Genomic DNA, 18,438 nt, shown 5'->3' with positions numbered 1-18,438 from the left:
ATTTAAAGACAATGAACTTGAAATGTAAAAAAGAAAAGCAAAAAATGAATGAAAACAACTCTTCTGATGTTGACCTAACTCTTGGCTTTTTATATTAGTTACACTATTTTTCACAACTGACTTTTCTGGACGGATAAATGAAGCTTGCTTTGTAAAATCTAATGTCAAAGGAGGTGGACAAGGAACTAGAGCTGCACACAACTTGCACAGCTTCTTACCACAAATTTACTGGTGTAAATTTCATAAATAAATAAAATAAAATAAAATAAAATAAAATAAAATAAAGCTATTATTATAAACTGGTCTTGGATGGTTTCAGAAGTCTTAATCTGAGGTAACAGATCACTTATTCTTTATACAGTAGCAGTGTTTATCTTCCAAACCTGCGGGAAAATTAATTCCACAATATTCCATCCAACTTCTGCCACAGCTTTGCACACTCACAAACTCCCAATACACAAATAATGGCTGCATGTCTTACCTCTTGGACATCCTCTGGGTTCTTCCTGGAGATTATCTGTGTGGAAAAAGGAAAAGAGAAACCTTAAAACTTCAGACTCTCTCAAAAGTCTATTCTTATCTTAAAGTTTAGGATGCCAGCGCTGATTTTGCTGCTAGGACCTTCTTGTGAGACTGGCACGAGTACGAGCGGGGACACAGCTCTGACTGTGACAATGAGTGCATTATATAGAGAATGACGGAAGTCTTGAGTGTAGGAACGAGACATCACCAGCAATCATAATAAACAGGATGGCGGGCAGGCGGGGACGAAGAAACTCAGCCTGTCCTTGTCCTATCTTATTAAGATGGGAGTATCTGAAAAATCACTGCATGCACTGGCAACTGGAGGTCTGAGAAAATGTGGATGAATTATAGGATATGTTATTAATTTCATCATCAGATGACTTCTCTTTGCAAGCACTTGGTGTGTGAGTTGCTGGATATTATCAATGGGGACAGGAAGCCATGATTACAAATGACAGCCTGGTTGTCCAAAACTGAAAGTAAATGTTGTGTCGGATTTTTCTCCTACAGTATAGCAACACTTTACACTTAGAGATAGATACAGAGGGCTTAAGCAAATGACATACAGGTTATAAAGTCAACCCAGGCTTTGGCATCTCTTCATCCAAGTCTGTTTTGATAATGGAGACCCCCCACAATGCTAATGACTGATTTCAAGGCACTTTACTGGGAAGCTTGCCTGAGACTGTAGTGTCTGTATTAAACAGCTATTTAGTTATGTTCTGCTCACTTATAATTGGCATTATCTCTTTAATGCTACTCTATTGAAACGCTAATTAAATACAACACTAACAAAGCTAGCTAGTTAGCTATCTAACGTTTAAAAGCAGCTACCTAGGTCGGAGTCAATCAGCCTGGCTAATGATGCTAATGAAAATTAGCATCAAGATAATCCACTAGAGGGGAATAAAAACACATTTTAAAACATAACCATGTCTGAATGTGCCTGTCAGCTAATTATGCAGTGTTCACAAAAGCTGTTAACACCGACAGGTAATCCTCAAGCGGTTTTAAAGTAACGTTACTTGTGTTTACATCATGTTAGCTTGGTTAGCACAGCTCAGGCTACACAGCTAGCTAACAACACTTAGCATTAGCTCTGCTGTCAGAGTGCCCATTCATCCTCCCCTGCTCTTACCCTTGCGGTGACTTTGTACACAGTGTAGCCTTTCAGGTGCTTTTTAGGGTCTGTGACAGTATAAAACCGAGCCAGTTCTCCTCTGTCCCGCTGCGATATCATTCTGATAGTGACAACATTGCCAAAGCTACCAGTCGGCTAGCCACATACATTTATTCCTTGGCAGCACAGTGACAGGAAGGCAAATAACTGAGAGCTCCTCCCTGTGGTCAGACTGTGGAACTACACTTGCATCCACTTGGTGTTGCTTTCTTCTAACACCAGTTTAGTTGGGGTGTTTATATATTTTATTAAATCATAACTCATGAAATGATTGTCTACTTTATATAAATGTATACATATAAATATCAGCAATTAAGCTTACAGTGCATGGCATGAACACAATACAATACAAGTACACAAACAGAGATAAGTGCATATGTTGTATGCCATATATTCCAATACATAATCATGGCATATGCTAAAATGGAATTAGAAAAATATAATATAGCTGGGTGATATCGATAAAACCTTCTATCACAGTGTATGTCATGTAGCTCAGGTGAAAAAACTTTAGATTCGAGGTACAATACAATAGATATTAAAGTATACATTTGATCATGTAGGGTGATACTGAACTACCATAAAATGTAATAAATGTGTGTAGCAGTTAACTTTTTTGTGCTTTTAAGAAACAGATTTCTGCTCTGTTGTTAACAATTAATGCCAAACAGAAAACATATGCTATGAACAGAGAAAATAAAAACACATGCTATAGGCTACACCCTGTCCTGTAAAGTTGAATATACTCAGCTGGGTACAACAGATTTTTTTTTATCAACTGTGCCTCCCTTTTTCAAGATTGCAATGGTTTGCATCTGTCGCTCACACCACCACGTTACATTGTCGCAATCCAGAGCAGCAAAAGCACAATTCCTGCTGGGTTCAGAATCCAGGAAGTGCCAACTTTGCTTGCCGAGTTGTTCTGACAAGTGACAGTCGGCGTCTTCATCATCTCCCTGATGATGCCATCTCCACTGAATGCAAAGTTGACCTATGAAAAAGAAATGATATAACATAGAAATACAGCTTTGTGTGATACATGGTGGAGGCAATGACCGAGGACTCCACAAACTCTTAAAAGAACAGTGTGCAAGATTTAGGGGGATTTAGTCGCATCTAGCGCTGAGGATTGCAGATTGTAACCAGCTAAAACTTCTCCTGGTTAGAATTCTGTCAGTGTTCAAAGTTCAGGAGGTTGTCACTGGGTCTTTTCCTCTCCAAAACCAATGGACCAGGTGATTAAGACCAGTAGACACTGAGCAAAGCAGTTTCATGAAACAAATTAGGAGATGGGTCGCTAGCTCAGCACCAGCTAATGTGTGCTCACCTTTTTTCTCTGATAACTTAAGATCCAGATGTTCAAGAGGTTTTTACCAGGAGCCAGATTATTCACAGAGGTCTCTTCCTCTCCAAAACAAACAGACCCACTGATTTCAACAGGTAAAAACACTGAATGAAGCAGTTTCATGTTAAAACAGTCAGTGTTTTTCTGACGCTGTCTGATGCCACAAATGGCCCTATCTAGAGCCAGTGTTTGGTTCGTCTGTTCTGGGCCACAATAGAAACATGGCGGACTTTGTGGATGAGCACCTGCTTTCTGTGTAGATATAAATGGCTCTTTCAAGGGTAACGAAAACATGATTCTTATTTTCAGGTTATTATACAAGAAAGAAAACATGCTTATCATATTATATTCCAATTTGCCAAGATATCCCCCTAAATCCTGCACACTGGACCTTTCAAAAGACAATAAATCCTCAACAGAAACGTCATTATTAGGCTGGAGGTAGAAAAGAAAATACAGAGAAACATTCAGACTGTTACTTACATTGTCATCACTGACTAACTGCATTTGTTTAACGCTCTTTAGGAACATCTCCTGTGCAGCAATGTCATCCGGGTCTGAAGTGGGGGGCACTATGGACGTTCTATCAGAGCTACTAAAAAAAAGCAAACCAAGAGACATCTGCTTGTAAAAAATATAATGTATATAACCTGTAAACTACTTTAAACCATCACTGGTGCTAGGTCCAGACTCAGCAGAAATATTAGGGTTGTGTTCATTGATAGATACCTTGTATTCGGGTGGCTAACACATGTGTTGATCGGTATTGCAGGATAGTAGAGCAGGAAGGCCAGACACATCTCATCAGTAGTTGCTAACCCCATCTGAGGGAGAAAAATGTTCAGTCAACACCTTCTGACACTCCAGACCGTTCCTCAGGAGACAATCATAATGTAATGTGATGTAATGTATTTTGCTTAGTATTTGAAGTACAAAAACAATAAGGATATAATTAGAAAGCCAAGAATCTCCTCTTTCCAAAGGTATATGAAACTCAAAATGTGTTTAAGGGTTAACGTGACTGAAAGTAATTAGATACCGGTTATAGGTTTGGGTCCCGATAGGACGACTTCTGGGTCCGGTATAGGTCAACAAAGGAGGGACAGATTTTGGTATGATTATGATTATGCTTACATGAACAAATGACTGAGGAGAAATCTGGACCCTGTGGCTGGACCAGCTGGGAACCACTGATTTAAAGCACATTGTGTGTGTATTAGCAAAGGTCATGCAGTGTTTACCTACCGTGGTGACTTTGGTGCGATCGATTGTACTGTAGGTGCACTCCACTGCAATCTCATCACCCTGTAATGGGAGGCAAGTAATGTGACATCATAAATTAGAGGGCACCGTTAATATTATATAGTTTTAACAGCCCAAATACATGATAACTAACTGAAAACAGCCTTGTAACATATTTGGGCATAGATGCAATGGAGACTTACCGGCTTGATGGTCTTGACAGCTCCCAAACTGATGCCCTGCTGTATCTCGAAGTTGAAGTTCTCATCCAAGGCCAAGAAGTCTATTTGCTTTCCGTCTCTACAGAGACCAAGACGTATGACATAATGTTATGTTTACAAGAAAACTCTGGTACACAACTAGGGGTGGATTATGAGACAGTGAGCCCCTGGGCACAGACAGGCCGAGGACCCCACCACCTCTCCTGCATAGGAGCAAGACACACAAGTCATTTCTCAATCTGTGTTCTTGCCTGTACTTATGTTCTTGCGGACTTGTGAAACGTCATCAGTCGCATGTGATGTGAACTTGCTCTGCCCGTTCCATCGGGGATGCATAGGGAGGTGATTTGTGTGGACTTTTGACAGCCAGGTATCCCAGAATGCATTTCTCACAGACTAATGGCAATGGCAGCCGTCCTTGGGAGTTTGTACTCCCGAGTCGAACTTGCCAAGTCCGAACTCCCAAGTGCGCAAGTCTGAATTTGGCGTACTTGATATTGAGAAATACCTGCAGACTTTGTGGATGTTTTGCTTCTTTTGGTTGTTTTTGTTGTTCTTTTGTGTCTCTTTGGAGGTGTTTTGTGCCTTTTTTGCTGATTCTTATACATTCCCTTAACAATTTGTTACTGTGTTTTAATTCTTCTTCTTCATCTTAGATATTGACTGACATAATTGAAGACCCCTCTCTCTGTCTTACCTGTAGTGGGCAACTCTGACTTTCCTCCCAGCCAAGTGAGTGTGCAGCATCACAGCAAACACATGAAGGTCAGGCACAGGATTCACAAGCTTGGGGTGGAAAGCAAACATTATAAGGAACAGGGTCATAAGCAACCAAAACTAAACGTAACTTATCCCAATTTGAAATTTATATTAAACCACTACAGACCTGAGAAAACAGACTGGTATTACACACACCATAGGTGTGGAATTGAGCAGCTCTTGGGGGGATGTTGTAGGGTGTTCGATGACTTATCATCACACCTGTGTGCAGGATGGCCACATCATTTTGTCGGAGTTCGGCTGTATAGTGCAGTCTCAGTCCTGAGCTGTCTGTCCTATCTATATGGAGACATGTAGGAGTTTAAAAACACTGCATCTTGGTCATGTGATTAAGAGAGTATAGAATGAAATACAATACAATAAGACATGTGCTCCATTACTTTGTATATACAGTATGTAGTACTGTTTTAAAGCTGGGGTAGGCAGTTTCATTTTAGTGTCACTGGGCAAAATCACATGATAAATTTTAGACATATTGTAATTGACCCGGGGCGGCACGGTGGTGTGGTGGTTAGCAAGAGGGTTGCCGGTTCGATCCCGGGCGTGGGAGCCCTTCTGTGCGGAGTTTGCATGTTCTCCCCGTGTCAGCGTGGGTTCTCTCTGGGCACTCCGGCTTCCTCCCACAGTCCAAAGACATGCAGATTGGGGACTAGGTTAATTGATTACTCTAAATTGTCCATAGGTGTGAATGTGAGCGTGAATGGTTGTTTGTCTCTATGTGTCAGCACTGTGACAGTCTGGCGACCTGTCCAGGGTGTACCCTGCCTCTCGCCCGATGTAGCTGGGATAGGCTCCAGCCCCCCCGCGACCCTCAAGAGGATGAAGCGGTTAGAAAATGAATGAATGAATGAATGAATGTAATTGACCCTTCGCTAAGCCCCATCCCCAGACGTAGACTGGCCAATCATAACGTAGCATTGGGCCGTCTCATACTCGATACTCGTTACCTGGAGAGGTTGGAAAAAGATATACGTTTCTTCCCTGTTCCAAAACCAAAATCAAACCCTGAAAAGTGTAGGGTTAGCTAGCTACTGAAGATATAGCCTACTGAATGTATACACATGCTGCTTTTGCTTTGTAATGATTATAACAGTGAAACAAAGACCAACCCTGCTGTACAGGAACCAGTGAAAGGAAGCAGGGAAACTTTGCTGATATTCAACCAGCTCTGTGTCATCGCAGTGTGTGCAGATGAACGTTGTTTGACTTCCCCAGAGATCCCTGCTCGTCCGACTGCAGAAGATCAGGTGCTGGCAGCAGCACGGGGGCAAAGCCAAACACTGTTCATCTGCACAGACTGCGATGCCACACAAGTGGTTCACTATCGGCAAAGTTTCCCTTTATATTCATTGTCTTGTGTGGCGATCAGCAGTGATGTGGTGGTTCACTTTTACACTGTGATCTGTAGCCTATAGTTCGGCTTTAGCTTCTAACTATCTTTGTCTTTTTAACCTGTTGTTGCTGCTGAGTCAGTTTGACATCCTGGATATATATATGCCGCTTACAAGGGGAATTCCGTGTTACAAACTGGGGAAGGCAGGAAGGGTTAAACAAAAAGATGCTACTGGTTGCATCATGGGAAGTGTAGGACCCAGGGACCCATACCAGGGACTTAAAATCAGGATATCTCAGCCTCTGCTTCTTTAACCTCTTGAGACCCTGTGTCCTCATTTGAGGACATCACATTTTGGGTTTACTTGACCTTATACTTCATTCTACTTAACTTTGACCTGTTGTCCTTGTTAGTGGTAGTTTGTGTCTAGTGGTAGTAAGAGCACAATACGCTAATCCATGTAGAAACAAGATGGCAGCCATCTCTGCCAAGTCAGTCTGCAACTGATCCCGACACAAAAGTGGACAAGGTTCAAAACCTGATCACATTGTATGGTTGAAACTTGTATATTTTACTGTTGTCCCTTTTGAGGACATTTGGACTTTATTATCATCTCATCTGAGGACATTGAGACTTAATTATTGTTGACAATGTTTAGTTTTTACACTTATTGGGTCCTACTGATCCCAAATAGCTAGGAGAAATTAAAAACACATACCAGACAATAGTCTGGGTCTCAGGAGGTTAATTTTGAGCCATTCCTTAAACCATTAAATTTGTCATAGAATCTATAAATGTCTAATTTGGAGCCAGTAATATATGCGTACCTGTAACTGTATTAAGAAAAAGAATCTACAGTATTTACTTTCGTCACTGTTCGGGTTATTGTAGTGGATTTCCAGCCGAAAAAACTGATCATTTAAGTCCGCACCGCCAACAGGAATACCCGCATACTCTGGAAGCTCGAATACCTGAGGGTTCAGGGAAAAACTGTGGATCAGTTCAAGAACAAGCATCACAACAAGATCGACAACTAAATGAATCTAAACTTTCACAGATGGACACTAGATTCTCCCTTACCCCTCCTCCCACTCCCCATGCAGCCACCACCCGGAAGCAGTGATCCCCTATGTCACCCATGTAGCACGGCTTGTCGTACGGCTCCGTCACAAAGGGAGGGCAGAGGTACAGCAGCATGTGATGCACGAGGTCAGTGTGTTCAATCACTGGTTCAATCTGAGATAAAGTAAGAAGAGATTTGGTACAGAAGGTTTAGAGAATGGTATACAACAATGGCACCACCGAGAGGGGTAGGGCAGCATGTCTTCCCTAATACAGTTGCTGGCCTTCCACTGGGCCCCCTGGTAAAAATAACTGGAGGCTGAAATACTGCGAGAGGCTGCAGCATGCTATTTTTTTTAAGCTAACCATGTTAGCATCGCTTTCTAGGAAGGGGTCTCCTAATGCTCCAAAGTCAGGCTAAATTTTGGCCAGGGAACAACTAGCATGGCCATTTCTAAAGGGGTCCTTTGTACACTCACCTCAAGATATCGGAATGAAAATGGGTTCTATAACTAACTAACTCTAACGGCAATCGGCTGCGTATCATGCTGACGTTAAAGGTTGCCTTTTTAAGTTGGTTTCTGACACCACAAGTCACTGCCCAGGTGCCAGATTTCAACGACTTTGGAGTGAGGCTCAGTGGTGACAAAGTCAACTTTTGTGTTGCCTCACGTTGTCTGTTTCTTGCCTAAAAAGTTGCACCTGAACACACGCAAAGTCTACAGGTAACAAGCAACTAGCATGTACAATCTGCGCCTGCCTGGGAGGAAGTAACTCCCCATACTAGCAGGGGGCAGTAGTATGTATAATTTCGGAAAGCTGATGACCGACAATTAGCCTCTTAGCACATTAACAACACAACCTGTTGCTGAAATGATGAGATGACATTTATCGTGATCAAGCAAATAATAACACAAACAATTACAAACATTATTTTAGTTGATACAGGAAGTTTATTTTGACCTTACTCCCTCTTGACTTAAGCTGATTGTTTACTTACCTCACTTATGTTTCTCTTGTTGTGCTGAGCTGAACAGCCAGTCAGAGAGTTTTCACTCCCCAATGGACTCTGCCTTCTCCGATGTTGATTTAACATGCTGAATAACTCGGGCCAACTAGCGCCAATAGTGTGGGACACACCACCAAACTAGCGCAACAGACCCTAACCGACCAACTGTCTGCTTGGTATGTCAGGGCCCTTTATTTATGCACATCAGATAATAAGTAACATTAAATGTAAAATTAAAAAAATAAATTTAGCCTATCAGTATGCGAGATTCCATAACTCTCATATTGATACAGTTTTGAACTAGCCTATAAACATCAACAGATAAATCAAATTCCCTAAATTCAGTTATGGCTTTTGTTTTGAGGGTTGAGTTAACAATGATGGATTATCACTCTTACTGCTTTTGTCAGACTTGTTTTGCATTTGTAACCCCAATTCACTTAAAATCTGAGTAGTATTATGTGTAAATCAAACATCTCATGCAAATAATAACCTTTAATTGTTGATCTTGATTAAAGGTGACTGAAGTGTGATGACAGTAACATGAATAAAGGATGAAATTACCTGATATATGTGATGTTTTGTGTGTAAGGGAGGAAACTTCATGACCTTGCAGTGGTAGTAAGTAGATTTAGCAGGGATAGTGATCTGCAAAAAATAAAGATAAACAGAACACAGTTAGTCTTCTTCTTAATTTGGATGACTACTCACATCAGAATTGTTTTTATTTTTTGAATTGTTTCCCGTTCATTCATCCAAATACTGAAAAAAAAGTGACAACTGTAATGTATCTCAGATACACTATAAAATTATGACAAATCTATTTATTTTCCCATAAACATTCCTTGTCTACCATCAGTATCTGTTATTCCTACATTGTCCACTGTGGCATTGATATATTTGAGGCTGGTTATGGTCGTCCTGGGCATAAAGTTCAGCAGGTTGAGTTCCTTGGTGCCTCTACGGGCCGCGTGGTAAGCAATCTCATCTGTTAGTCCATAGGCATAGATCACCTTAATGGCTTGAGTCTAAAAAAAGAGACAAATGTTAGTGAACAAATATGATACGATACAAAAGCGACAATATGAGAGGGCTGTCATTGACTGTCCAACACCTATCGGTCTGATGACAATAAGTATACCTATACTCCTGAGAAATCGAACTTTTATTTTATATGTGTTTTTAATTTCTACTAGCTATTTGGGATCAGTAGGACCTGATAAGTATAATAAATAAAGATCGTCAACAAGAATAAAGTCCAAATGTCCTCAGACGAGACAACAGTAAAGTCCCAATGTCCTCAGAAGAGACAACAGTAAAGTCGCAATGTCCTCAAACAGAACAATAACAAAGTCCCAATGTCATCAAAGAGATGACTATTAAGTCCCATTGTTCTTAAACGAGACAACAGTAAAATTCCAATGTCCTCAAACGAGATGATAATAAAGTCCCAATGTCCTAAAACATAACGATAATAAAGTCCCAATGTCCTCAAACGAGAGGATAATAAAGTCCCAATGTCCTCAAAAAGAACGATAATAAGGTCCCAATGTCCTCAAACAGGACAATAATAAAGTTCCAATGTCCTCAAACGAGACAACAGTAAAGTCCCAATGTCCTCAAACAAGACGATAATAAAGTCCGAATGTCCTCAAACAAGATGATAATAAAGTCCCAGTGTCCTTCAGCGAACTGATAAATTCCCAGTGCCTTCAAAGGAGTACTAATTAACAGTGTCTTATCTTGTTAACGTTGCAAGTTGGTCAAATGTGTTGCCATATCAAACTACAAACATTACTAATCATAAATAAACAAGTTTCAACCAAAAAATATGATCAAGTTTTGGGCCTTGTCCACTTCTGTGTCGGGACTGGATACTTTGCTTGGCAGAGATGGCTGCCATCTTTCTTTTATGGATAAGTATATTGTGCTCTTACTACCACCAGATGGGACAAAAAAGGGATTAGGATAAGGGGTCTAAGTTAAGTAGAATGAAGTATAAGGTCCGGTAAACCCAAAATGTGATGAGGACACAGGGTTTCAGGAGGATATACAGATAGAGATTTGATGTGTTCCTGTGTTCCCCAAACTGTATTTCTTAAACTTCAATGTTCTAATGTTGCAATTTGCTATGTGCAACCACAAATGTCAACACATACAGCCAGGTGTTATTACCAAAACAGTATAGTATTTCAGGTAATCAATGCGAACAAAATCTTGTGTGCCTCCTTTTGTTGCTATTGTCTTCATATATGAAAACACCCAGTTCCATGCATGGTAAAGGAACATTCAGGTGACACTAACAAAGGAAAACCTACAACAGAGTTTACATGGATACAAGCAAGAAACTTGAGCTCTATACTGGGCATTGTAGATTTACATCAGCTATACAAAAGACCATAGAATTCAAAGGAATTAGCAACAACAGTGGAGAAAAGGGAAAAGTTTGTGCTCCATGGTGTAAAACAACAAACAAAGTTTAAGTGAGGTGTACTTAGTCGATGAGGAATGTTGGCCTGTTGGCATGTGATGTTGCCATGGATACAGTAGCCTCCTAGAGGGGCTACCATTTTTACAAACATGATTCATTAATAAATTTTCCTTTCAGGCGGTATAAGTTTCAACCAGTGTGACATCAACAAGATGGATATTTTTCTGACATTGTATAGTGAGGATATTTCTGATCTTGTCACCTGACAGGAAGAAATTAATGATGATTAAACGCCACCTAAATGATGAATTCCAGCATAATATTTCCATGGCCTCGGAAATTGCAATCAATATTTGTACCCTTTAGCTCCTCTCTCTCAAAGCTACAGCCCAGAGAAGTAAGTCTCAAACTTGTGATGTCATCAAGCGTCAAGTCTGGAGCTGCTCCATAGAATATGAATGGGCAACTGATTTGGTGGACTCACAGAATGCAATTGCATAGTTCCTGCTTTGTGTTGCCAGCTGTTTAAAATCAGCTCACAGGTTACGATTGGCACCCAAACCAGACTTTGGATATTCCTGTTTTATACCCTCTGACATAAAAAAAATGAGTTTTAGCACTCTGGTTTTGGGATTGGGAGCTCATATCACAGTCATTATAAAGGCTACATACACATGCTATATCTTGTTTTTTTTTTCAGGACAATCTGGGCTATCCAGATTTGCCATCATTTCATGTCCTTCTATGTGCCTGTATTTTATATTAATTTTTATATCAATGAAAAAAACAAATCTGTGTGACTAAATTCTTACATTTTTACATGTATCTCACCATAGCAAGCTAGAAAATGACATATTCTGCCATATATGAAGAGGGGAGACTCTCTGGAATCTGGCAATATAAGAATCATGATGGTGGGACATTCTGTCACTTCACAGCTGTCCAAAACATGTGGTTTGTGCCAGGCGGACATGATTGCCAGTATTTTTTCATTATTGCAAGAAATTCCATTGACTCATTCACAAGTCAAAAATGTGTTTTATCTGAAAGAAACATGCAATATTTACATCTAATATCGTAGAAAAATAGTCAACCAAGTGCAATGATGTCCTCCGAGATAATATTTCCCACTTTGTTTGCAGTAAAAAAAAAAATTGGGGCATTGGGGGTGGGGGCGGGGGGAGGGGGGGTTGGAGGGGGTGGGGGGCACATGTCCCCCTCAATACATATGGTGACTATGGCCCTGTCATGCATGCACAATTAGGCTACACTTGTCTGGATGCGCAAAGGTGAAGTGCGCTGGTCTTGTCATACAAAGTTTGATGGAGTGTCAACTGGACAATATGGAGATATTTGCATCTTGAAAGCCGGACTACAAATGTGGATAGACAGGGAGAAACACACGCAAGCCTAAGACGTGGTAAGATACGATATTCCTCACTATATGAAGTGACTGATAACAAGATCTGTATAATGGATTGTAAAGAAATTCGTCAGGTTTTTATTTTGTAGACAATTAATCTGGATTTATAGCGTGATGGGATGACAGCACAGTGATGTGTGTGGTATCATTGGAAAGCTCTGCTCCTGCGCTTTCATGTGATATGCGTGGCATTTCTGTGTGAGCCTGCATTGGCGAGTAATCCATCCAAGAGTAATGTGTGTGCAGAGCTGTATGAAAGCTCTGTTATACATAATTTTAGTGTAACTTTATCATTTTCTTTCGCTGTGAAAACATCGGACTACCAACAAGTGCTTCGCCTTCTCGGAAAGCTACAATTCCGCTGTTTCACGTGATATGCGTGGCTTCTCGCTATGACGCACGGGAGAAAATCAATAGAGAAGAACAGGTGTGAATTTGGACGCACTAGGCGTCGTTCGGGCCCATAGGGTTAACATGAATAAATTTTGAAAATGGCTGTAGTTCCCCTTTAAAACCAAATAATGGATACATCACTGAATACTCAAGCAATATTTTGTCAATATTTTGATGTAATATTGCTGCAGGGACTCAACAGCTTTCCATCTAATACCACATGTGCTGAATATACTGTCAGATGTTGAGATATAATATCTGAATGTCTTACAGTGATATGGAAGTCTTTGTCATCACACGCCTGAATGGTCCTCTTAACGGTCATGATGGTTTGACCGTCAGTTTCATTGAGAGAGAGGAGAGTGTAGCTCTGCTGCTCATCCACCACAGGCATGGTGTTCCCTGTGGCATGACGATCCTGACGGATAAAAAGACAAAACTTTCAGACATCCCCCAGAGAAAAATGTAATATATCAGAATCAGAAATACATTATTGACCCCTGAGGGGAAATTATGACTTGTTACAGTCACTCCAATTTAAAGAATAGAGAATGATAAGAAGTAAGAATAAGAGTATGAAAGTGAAGTATATAAAATAAAATAAAATAAGATTAAACTAAACTAAATTAAATCTAATTGAATTAAATAAAAAAGAAAATAGAAATGAAAATGTACATTAAAATAAAAATAAAAATAATATGTGCATTATGCTACAGTGTTTAACACTAGAACTTAAGATATAAAAATATTTAAAATTATATATACATATATATATATATCAAATATCTTTATGATAAATTTTATATGGTATTACATGTATGTATAGCTGCTGCCCTCTTGCAGGAGATTTAGCGCATCATTGCAGGTTGAACAGATTTTAAATTCATTCATGGCTACGTCTATAAAGCTTTTATCCCTTTGATACCTGAGCAAACTGGCTTGATTTCTTTTAAAAGCTTGGGTGGAAGGCAAAGAGCAACGAAATGAAGCCAAAAATTAGCAAGAAATTAGTAAAAAGAGAAAATTAAAAACAGAAAATTAGTTTTAAAAAAAGACTTGGAAAGAGTGCTCAAAAATTCTAATAATTCTGTAACATAATTTTAAAATATAATAATAATTATTATATTTTTCCCCCCTAGCATTTTTCTTTTTTCCCTAGTTTTTATTTATCTTTTTTTTTTTTGTCTGACATGTTTTTCCAGTGTTTTTGAAAGAAATTTGCTCAACGTTTAAATGCTTAATACTTGTGAAAGGCGTCTGAAAGCAGCACAAGAAAAGTGACATCACTCCAGGTTTCAAAGGGTTAAATAATGATTGGTTTTGTCATTGTTGCAATTATTTAATTGTATTGACATTGTTGGTTGTTACATTTGATGTATAATGTTGATTTGTTTATTTACTATGATGTACACTGTATTTTTATGGCTGCAGTATAGGTGTAGACAATAAAGATAATCTTGAACTTGATCTTGATGTTGCTAGCATAAATGTTTATAATATATATTAAATTCATGTATGCAAGTTTCTGAAAACAACATACACACAAAAATTCTGCATACTTATGCGTATTTTTATTATTAATTTTGACATGCATGTCTGTTTTTTTATATGTACTGATATATCAACATAAATCCAACATCCATTCAAAAATATTTTGTATTTGCCATTATATACATCAGCTTTCCCGCCAGGGCCGGAGTTCAAATCCTGTCTGATAAGTAAGTAAGCTTGAGTAAGTAAGAGTAAAGAACATGTGCAATATGTGCAGACCTTGTATTTAGAAATGAAATTTGTATACATGTTCGATTTGTATATTAGACATTTATACAAACGCATACATGTTTTATGTTTAAATAATTATAGATGTGACATATGGCAACAAATGTATTATACATATAAAAACATACATATTTGTAAAGGCTAATTATATATGTCAATATATGGAAGTGCTCCAATATCTCTGTTTTGAGCTAATGTGTGCATATAGGCTATTTCATATATGGAAATTAAATATACCATATGTGCATATGTTACATGTCTGTAGGGCTAACATAGGTTGCGTATGTTTGTTGATGATAATGGAAAAATTAATCTCAGGACATTTTGCCTGTGATACTTTAGGGTACCAGGCACAGAGGAGACATGAGACAAACTGCAGCACATGTCGTTCTTAATATCTTACTGAGAAGTAGGTTCCACTGGATCCAACTCCACCGATGATGATGTCCGATCCCTGCATGCCTCCGTTCGGACTGAAGCCAAAGCTCACCCAGCCTGTCGTGTTGACTGTCAGCTTCAGTGTAATGTTTCCTTGCAGGTTGTCATAGCCCCACTTCAGGCAGACCAAATGATTCTGGTCCAGGTAGTCCATGAAGGGCAGGTTGGGGTCTGACGCCCCTGTTGTCTTTGTCCAGACCGAGAACAGGCAGAGGAAGGAGAGCAGAGAGAGCATGATGCCTGTGCTGGAGATCTTCAAACTGAGCTCTCTGTCCATGGATTCTGTTGCTATATACCCTCCCACCCTCCTGGGACACACCTGTTTTGCCAGATGCACTCAGGTGATATGAAGAAAATGCTCAGTCATCTCACATTTGCCCGTGTGGAACAAAAAAATCACTGTTAGTCACTTTGGCTGTGGCCTCAGAAACATTCAGATTTCAAACCCAAGGATTCCTTCAAAAGCTTCAAGTCTGCAAGTTCACCGTCTTTGAGTCAAGTCTATAATGTACACTCAGACCTCCTTTCTGTCTCTCTCAGAAAGCTGTGGTCAGGTAGGCTGCAGGTGGACTTCACCTACTTTCAGTGTCCCGTCTCAGCCCCTCTCTCATTGATATCAACCCGTCCTGCCGGTTCTTTCACATTGGCAGACAAATGAGACCGCTCAGGTGTTTGATATATGAGGAGGTGACGAGGAGGGAGCAGGAATGAGAGCTGGACCTTTCATTTTGGCCTGGCTCAGTGCTGTCAATATACCGACTCTAACCAAAACTCTCTTCATCTCCTCAAATATCAAACACTTGACTCCAGCCAAGACAGTTTCATCATGCAGGAATGTGAATAATGTGATCATTCTTTGAGTGCTGTATACTCAGCATTAAAAGTCACTGTTGAATCTTAATCAGCAATGCACTCATATTCTTGTGTTTACTACTATTTCTTACTTTTCAACAGACAGCCCAAAAACTGACTGCTGTGAAAACACATGACGTATTAGAATAGGATTGTTGTGGAACTCAGACTGTTAACTGTGTCAGTATTAGTCTATGTACATCAGATAATTTGGCTGAACTCAGATAATAGTTCAGCCAAGCAAAACTCCCAAGCAACGCTTTCCAGCTCCTCCTGGGGGACCCCAAGGTGAGATATTTAATCCCTCCAGTGTGTTCCGGGTCTCCTACAGGTGTGAAATGCCCGGGGGCCCAAACCAAATTGTATCAGTATGCAATTATTTAATTGTATTGACATAGTTTTCAACTAGCCTGTATACTTCATCATTCATCCATTCATTTTCCATTACAGCTTATCCCAGCTGACACTGGGTGAGAGGCAGGGTACACCCTGGACAAGACGCCAGACTATCACAGGGCTGACACATACTGTAAGCCCCTTTTACACTGCCAGATTTTCTGCGAATGTTGGGCCGCTTTGCCGGCAAGCTGCGAGCATTTAGACACACAGAGCCGGATTGGCGAGTTGATCCAAGGCACCCAATTTTTCTGCCTCGTAGGGTAGTCATATTGGCAGAACCCTTTTAGTTTAAACAGACCGAGGCAACCTTCCTCAACGGGAGGGGCTGTTGAAGACTTGTGGGTGGAGCTGTTGATGACGCCACACGTGTGACCCACTGGCGGTGGATAAACAGGAAACAGCTGACAGCAGGAATTAGCGAGCAGCTAGTAGCAAGAGGAAAACGGAAACCTGACAGACACTGTAAAGATGAGCAACTGAGGAGACAAGGAATTGCGCGCCCTCCTAGTCCTCGCAAACGAAGAGGCCATTAACCATCAGATGACAGGAACGATGAAGGATGGGGCCGACTTATGAGACAATCACCAAAAGACTGACTAGCTGTGGCTTCCCTCCCACGTCACTGTTTACGTCACACGCTGAGTTACATGTTTTGTTACTTGCTCACGCCCGCCATTGCCCCGAAAAAGGCGCATTCTGTATAAACAGAAGTTTATACTGCCAATGCTGAAAGAAGACTGATTGAGCTTTCCTGCAAATTTGCACTATTAATTCCCATCTAAAAAGGGCTATAGAGACAGACAACCATTCACACTCACATTCACACCTACGGGCATTTTAGAGTCACCAGTTAACCTGCATGTCTTTGAACTGTGGGAGGAAGCCGGAGTATCCGTAGAAAACCCACGCTGACACAGGGAGAACATGCAAGCTTCTTGCTCTGAGGTAACAACACTAACCGCTTTACCACCACTTCAACAGCATGACTGAATTCCTGAAATTGAGTTATGACTTTTGGTTTCGGTGTGCCACCCCAAGATTCTCAGTGGCCCTATCTGGCCACCCCTATGAAAAAAGTCTGAGGACACCACTGGCACAGGCTCCATATTATGTATTATGCAACTTTATACTTCTACTCCACTGCATTTCAGAGACACACATTGTACTTTATACTCTAAGATAAATAAAGTATTTAAAAACTGTTGGATCAGCTAGAAAATCATTGTCACAGAGCTGAAAACACGGCTGTTTTTCCGAGGTCATAAAGTTCTATCTAATCTAATCTAATCTGAAAAGCTGACTCTTTGGGGGGAATTTTTGAGGTTTTGATCTATCCTTGGAGAAAGAATTGAGAGTCAAAACTCTAATTCATGATATCTGTAATTACATTTTGACAAGGCAGAATGAAAGTTGAAGATTTCTCGAGATTTCCCGAATCAAAGTTCAATAGACGGGGCGAAGTGTCCTTTCCCAACCACAAGAGGTAGCCAATCAATACTGTACCTTGCTTGTGATGTAATGGCACACAGTGTCCAGCAGAGGTCGACTGCAGCATTAGAAATGAGTGCAGGGTCACTCCCTTTCAGCCGTTGAGCCAGCTGTGAGCTGTCAACAACATTAAACAGTAAATACAACATTGCATTGGAACATTAGAATAATACAACGGAACTTTGACAATGGCTGGAGCTCAGAAGAAACCAACAGAGACTGAAGAAGTCGGAACCTCTGAGCTTTACTTTGGAAAATGGCTTATTAAGGAAATAAAACAAAATTAAAAAAAACATTAGGGAGGCTGTTAGTGTTGTAGAAGGCATATATTGGCAATGTGGCTTATGCTTTTATTATTGTTGTTTTTTAAAGCTGTAAAATGTCTTTAAGTTTATGAAATATTTTTATTAAATATAATAATTATATTTTTGTGATTTAAATATGTGCCATTTTTAATTTATAATATTTATGCATTTGTTTTTCTTTATTACATTTATTCAAAGTGAGCTACATTGTATTTTTTACTTTATGTTAGTCA

At 40.0% G+C, this 18,438-nt stretch overlaps 2 protein-coding genes across 2 annotated transcripts in view; both read right to left on the bottom strand.

Moving 5' to 3' along the window:
* Positions 1 to 1,832, bottom strand: part of rps6kc1 (ribosomal protein S6 kinase polypeptide 1) — a 34,807-nt gene extending 32,975 nt beyond the window's left edge. Inside the window, exons 1-2 of the mRNA XM_049590573.1 lie at positions 1,664 to 1,832; positions 482 to 517 (exon numbers count right to left, since the gene is read on the bottom strand). Of these exons, the coding sequence (XP_049446530.1) occupies positions 482 to 517; positions 1,664 to 1,765 (138 nt within the window). The 5' untranslated portion in view covers positions 1,766 to 1,832. The remainder of the gene's footprint in view (positions 1 to 481; positions 518 to 1,663) is intronic.
* A 109-nt stretch (positions 1,833 to 1,941) lies between these two features.
* Positions 1,942 to 16,130, bottom strand: moxd1l (monooxygenase, DBH-like 1, like). The gene is made up of 13 exons (XM_049590584.1): positions 15,127 to 16,130; positions 13,216 to 13,362; positions 9,573 to 9,725; positions 9,262 to 9,345; positions 7,707 to 7,862; positions 7,492 to 7,597; positions 5,400 to 5,572; positions 5,211 to 5,299; positions 4,496 to 4,592; positions 4,296 to 4,355; positions 3,780 to 3,874; positions 3,534 to 3,645; positions 1,942 to 2,696 (listed from the first exon to the last, which is right to left on the bottom strand). The coding sequence occupies exons 1-13, from the start codon at positions 15,436 to 15,438 to the stop codon at positions 2,541 to 2,543; spliced, it is 1,740 nt and encodes a 579-aa protein (XP_049446541.1). The 5' UTR covers positions 15,439 to 16,130; the 3' UTR covers positions 1,942 to 2,540.
* Positions 16,131 to 18,438: the final 2,308 nt, after the last annotated feature.

This window comes from Epinephelus fuscoguttatus, linkage group LG11 (genome assembly GCF_011397635.1).
Source record: "Epinephelus fuscoguttatus linkage group LG11, E.fuscoguttatus.final_Chr_v1".
NCBI lineage: Eukaryota > Metazoa > Chordata > Actinopteri > Perciformes > Serranidae > Epinephelus > Epinephelus fuscoguttatus.
Note: the sequence above shows the minus strand (reverse complement) of the source record. Positions and strands in the feature narration are given on the sequence as shown.

Excerpts from the sequence above, each read along its gene's own strand:
- moxd1l (XM_049590584.1), bottom strand. The coding sequence starts at position 15,438 with ATGGACAGAGAGCTCAGTTTGAAGATCTCCAGCACAGGCATCATGCTC. Across the intron at positions 7,863-9,261 it reads CAAAACATCACATATATCAG|ATTGAACCAGTGATTGAACA; the intron begins GTAATTTCATCC and ends ACTTTATCTCAG. Across the intron at positions 4,593-5,210 it reads GTCAGAGTTGCCCACTACAG|AGACGGAAAGCAAATAGACT; the intron begins GTAAGACAGAGA and ends TGGTCTCTGTAG.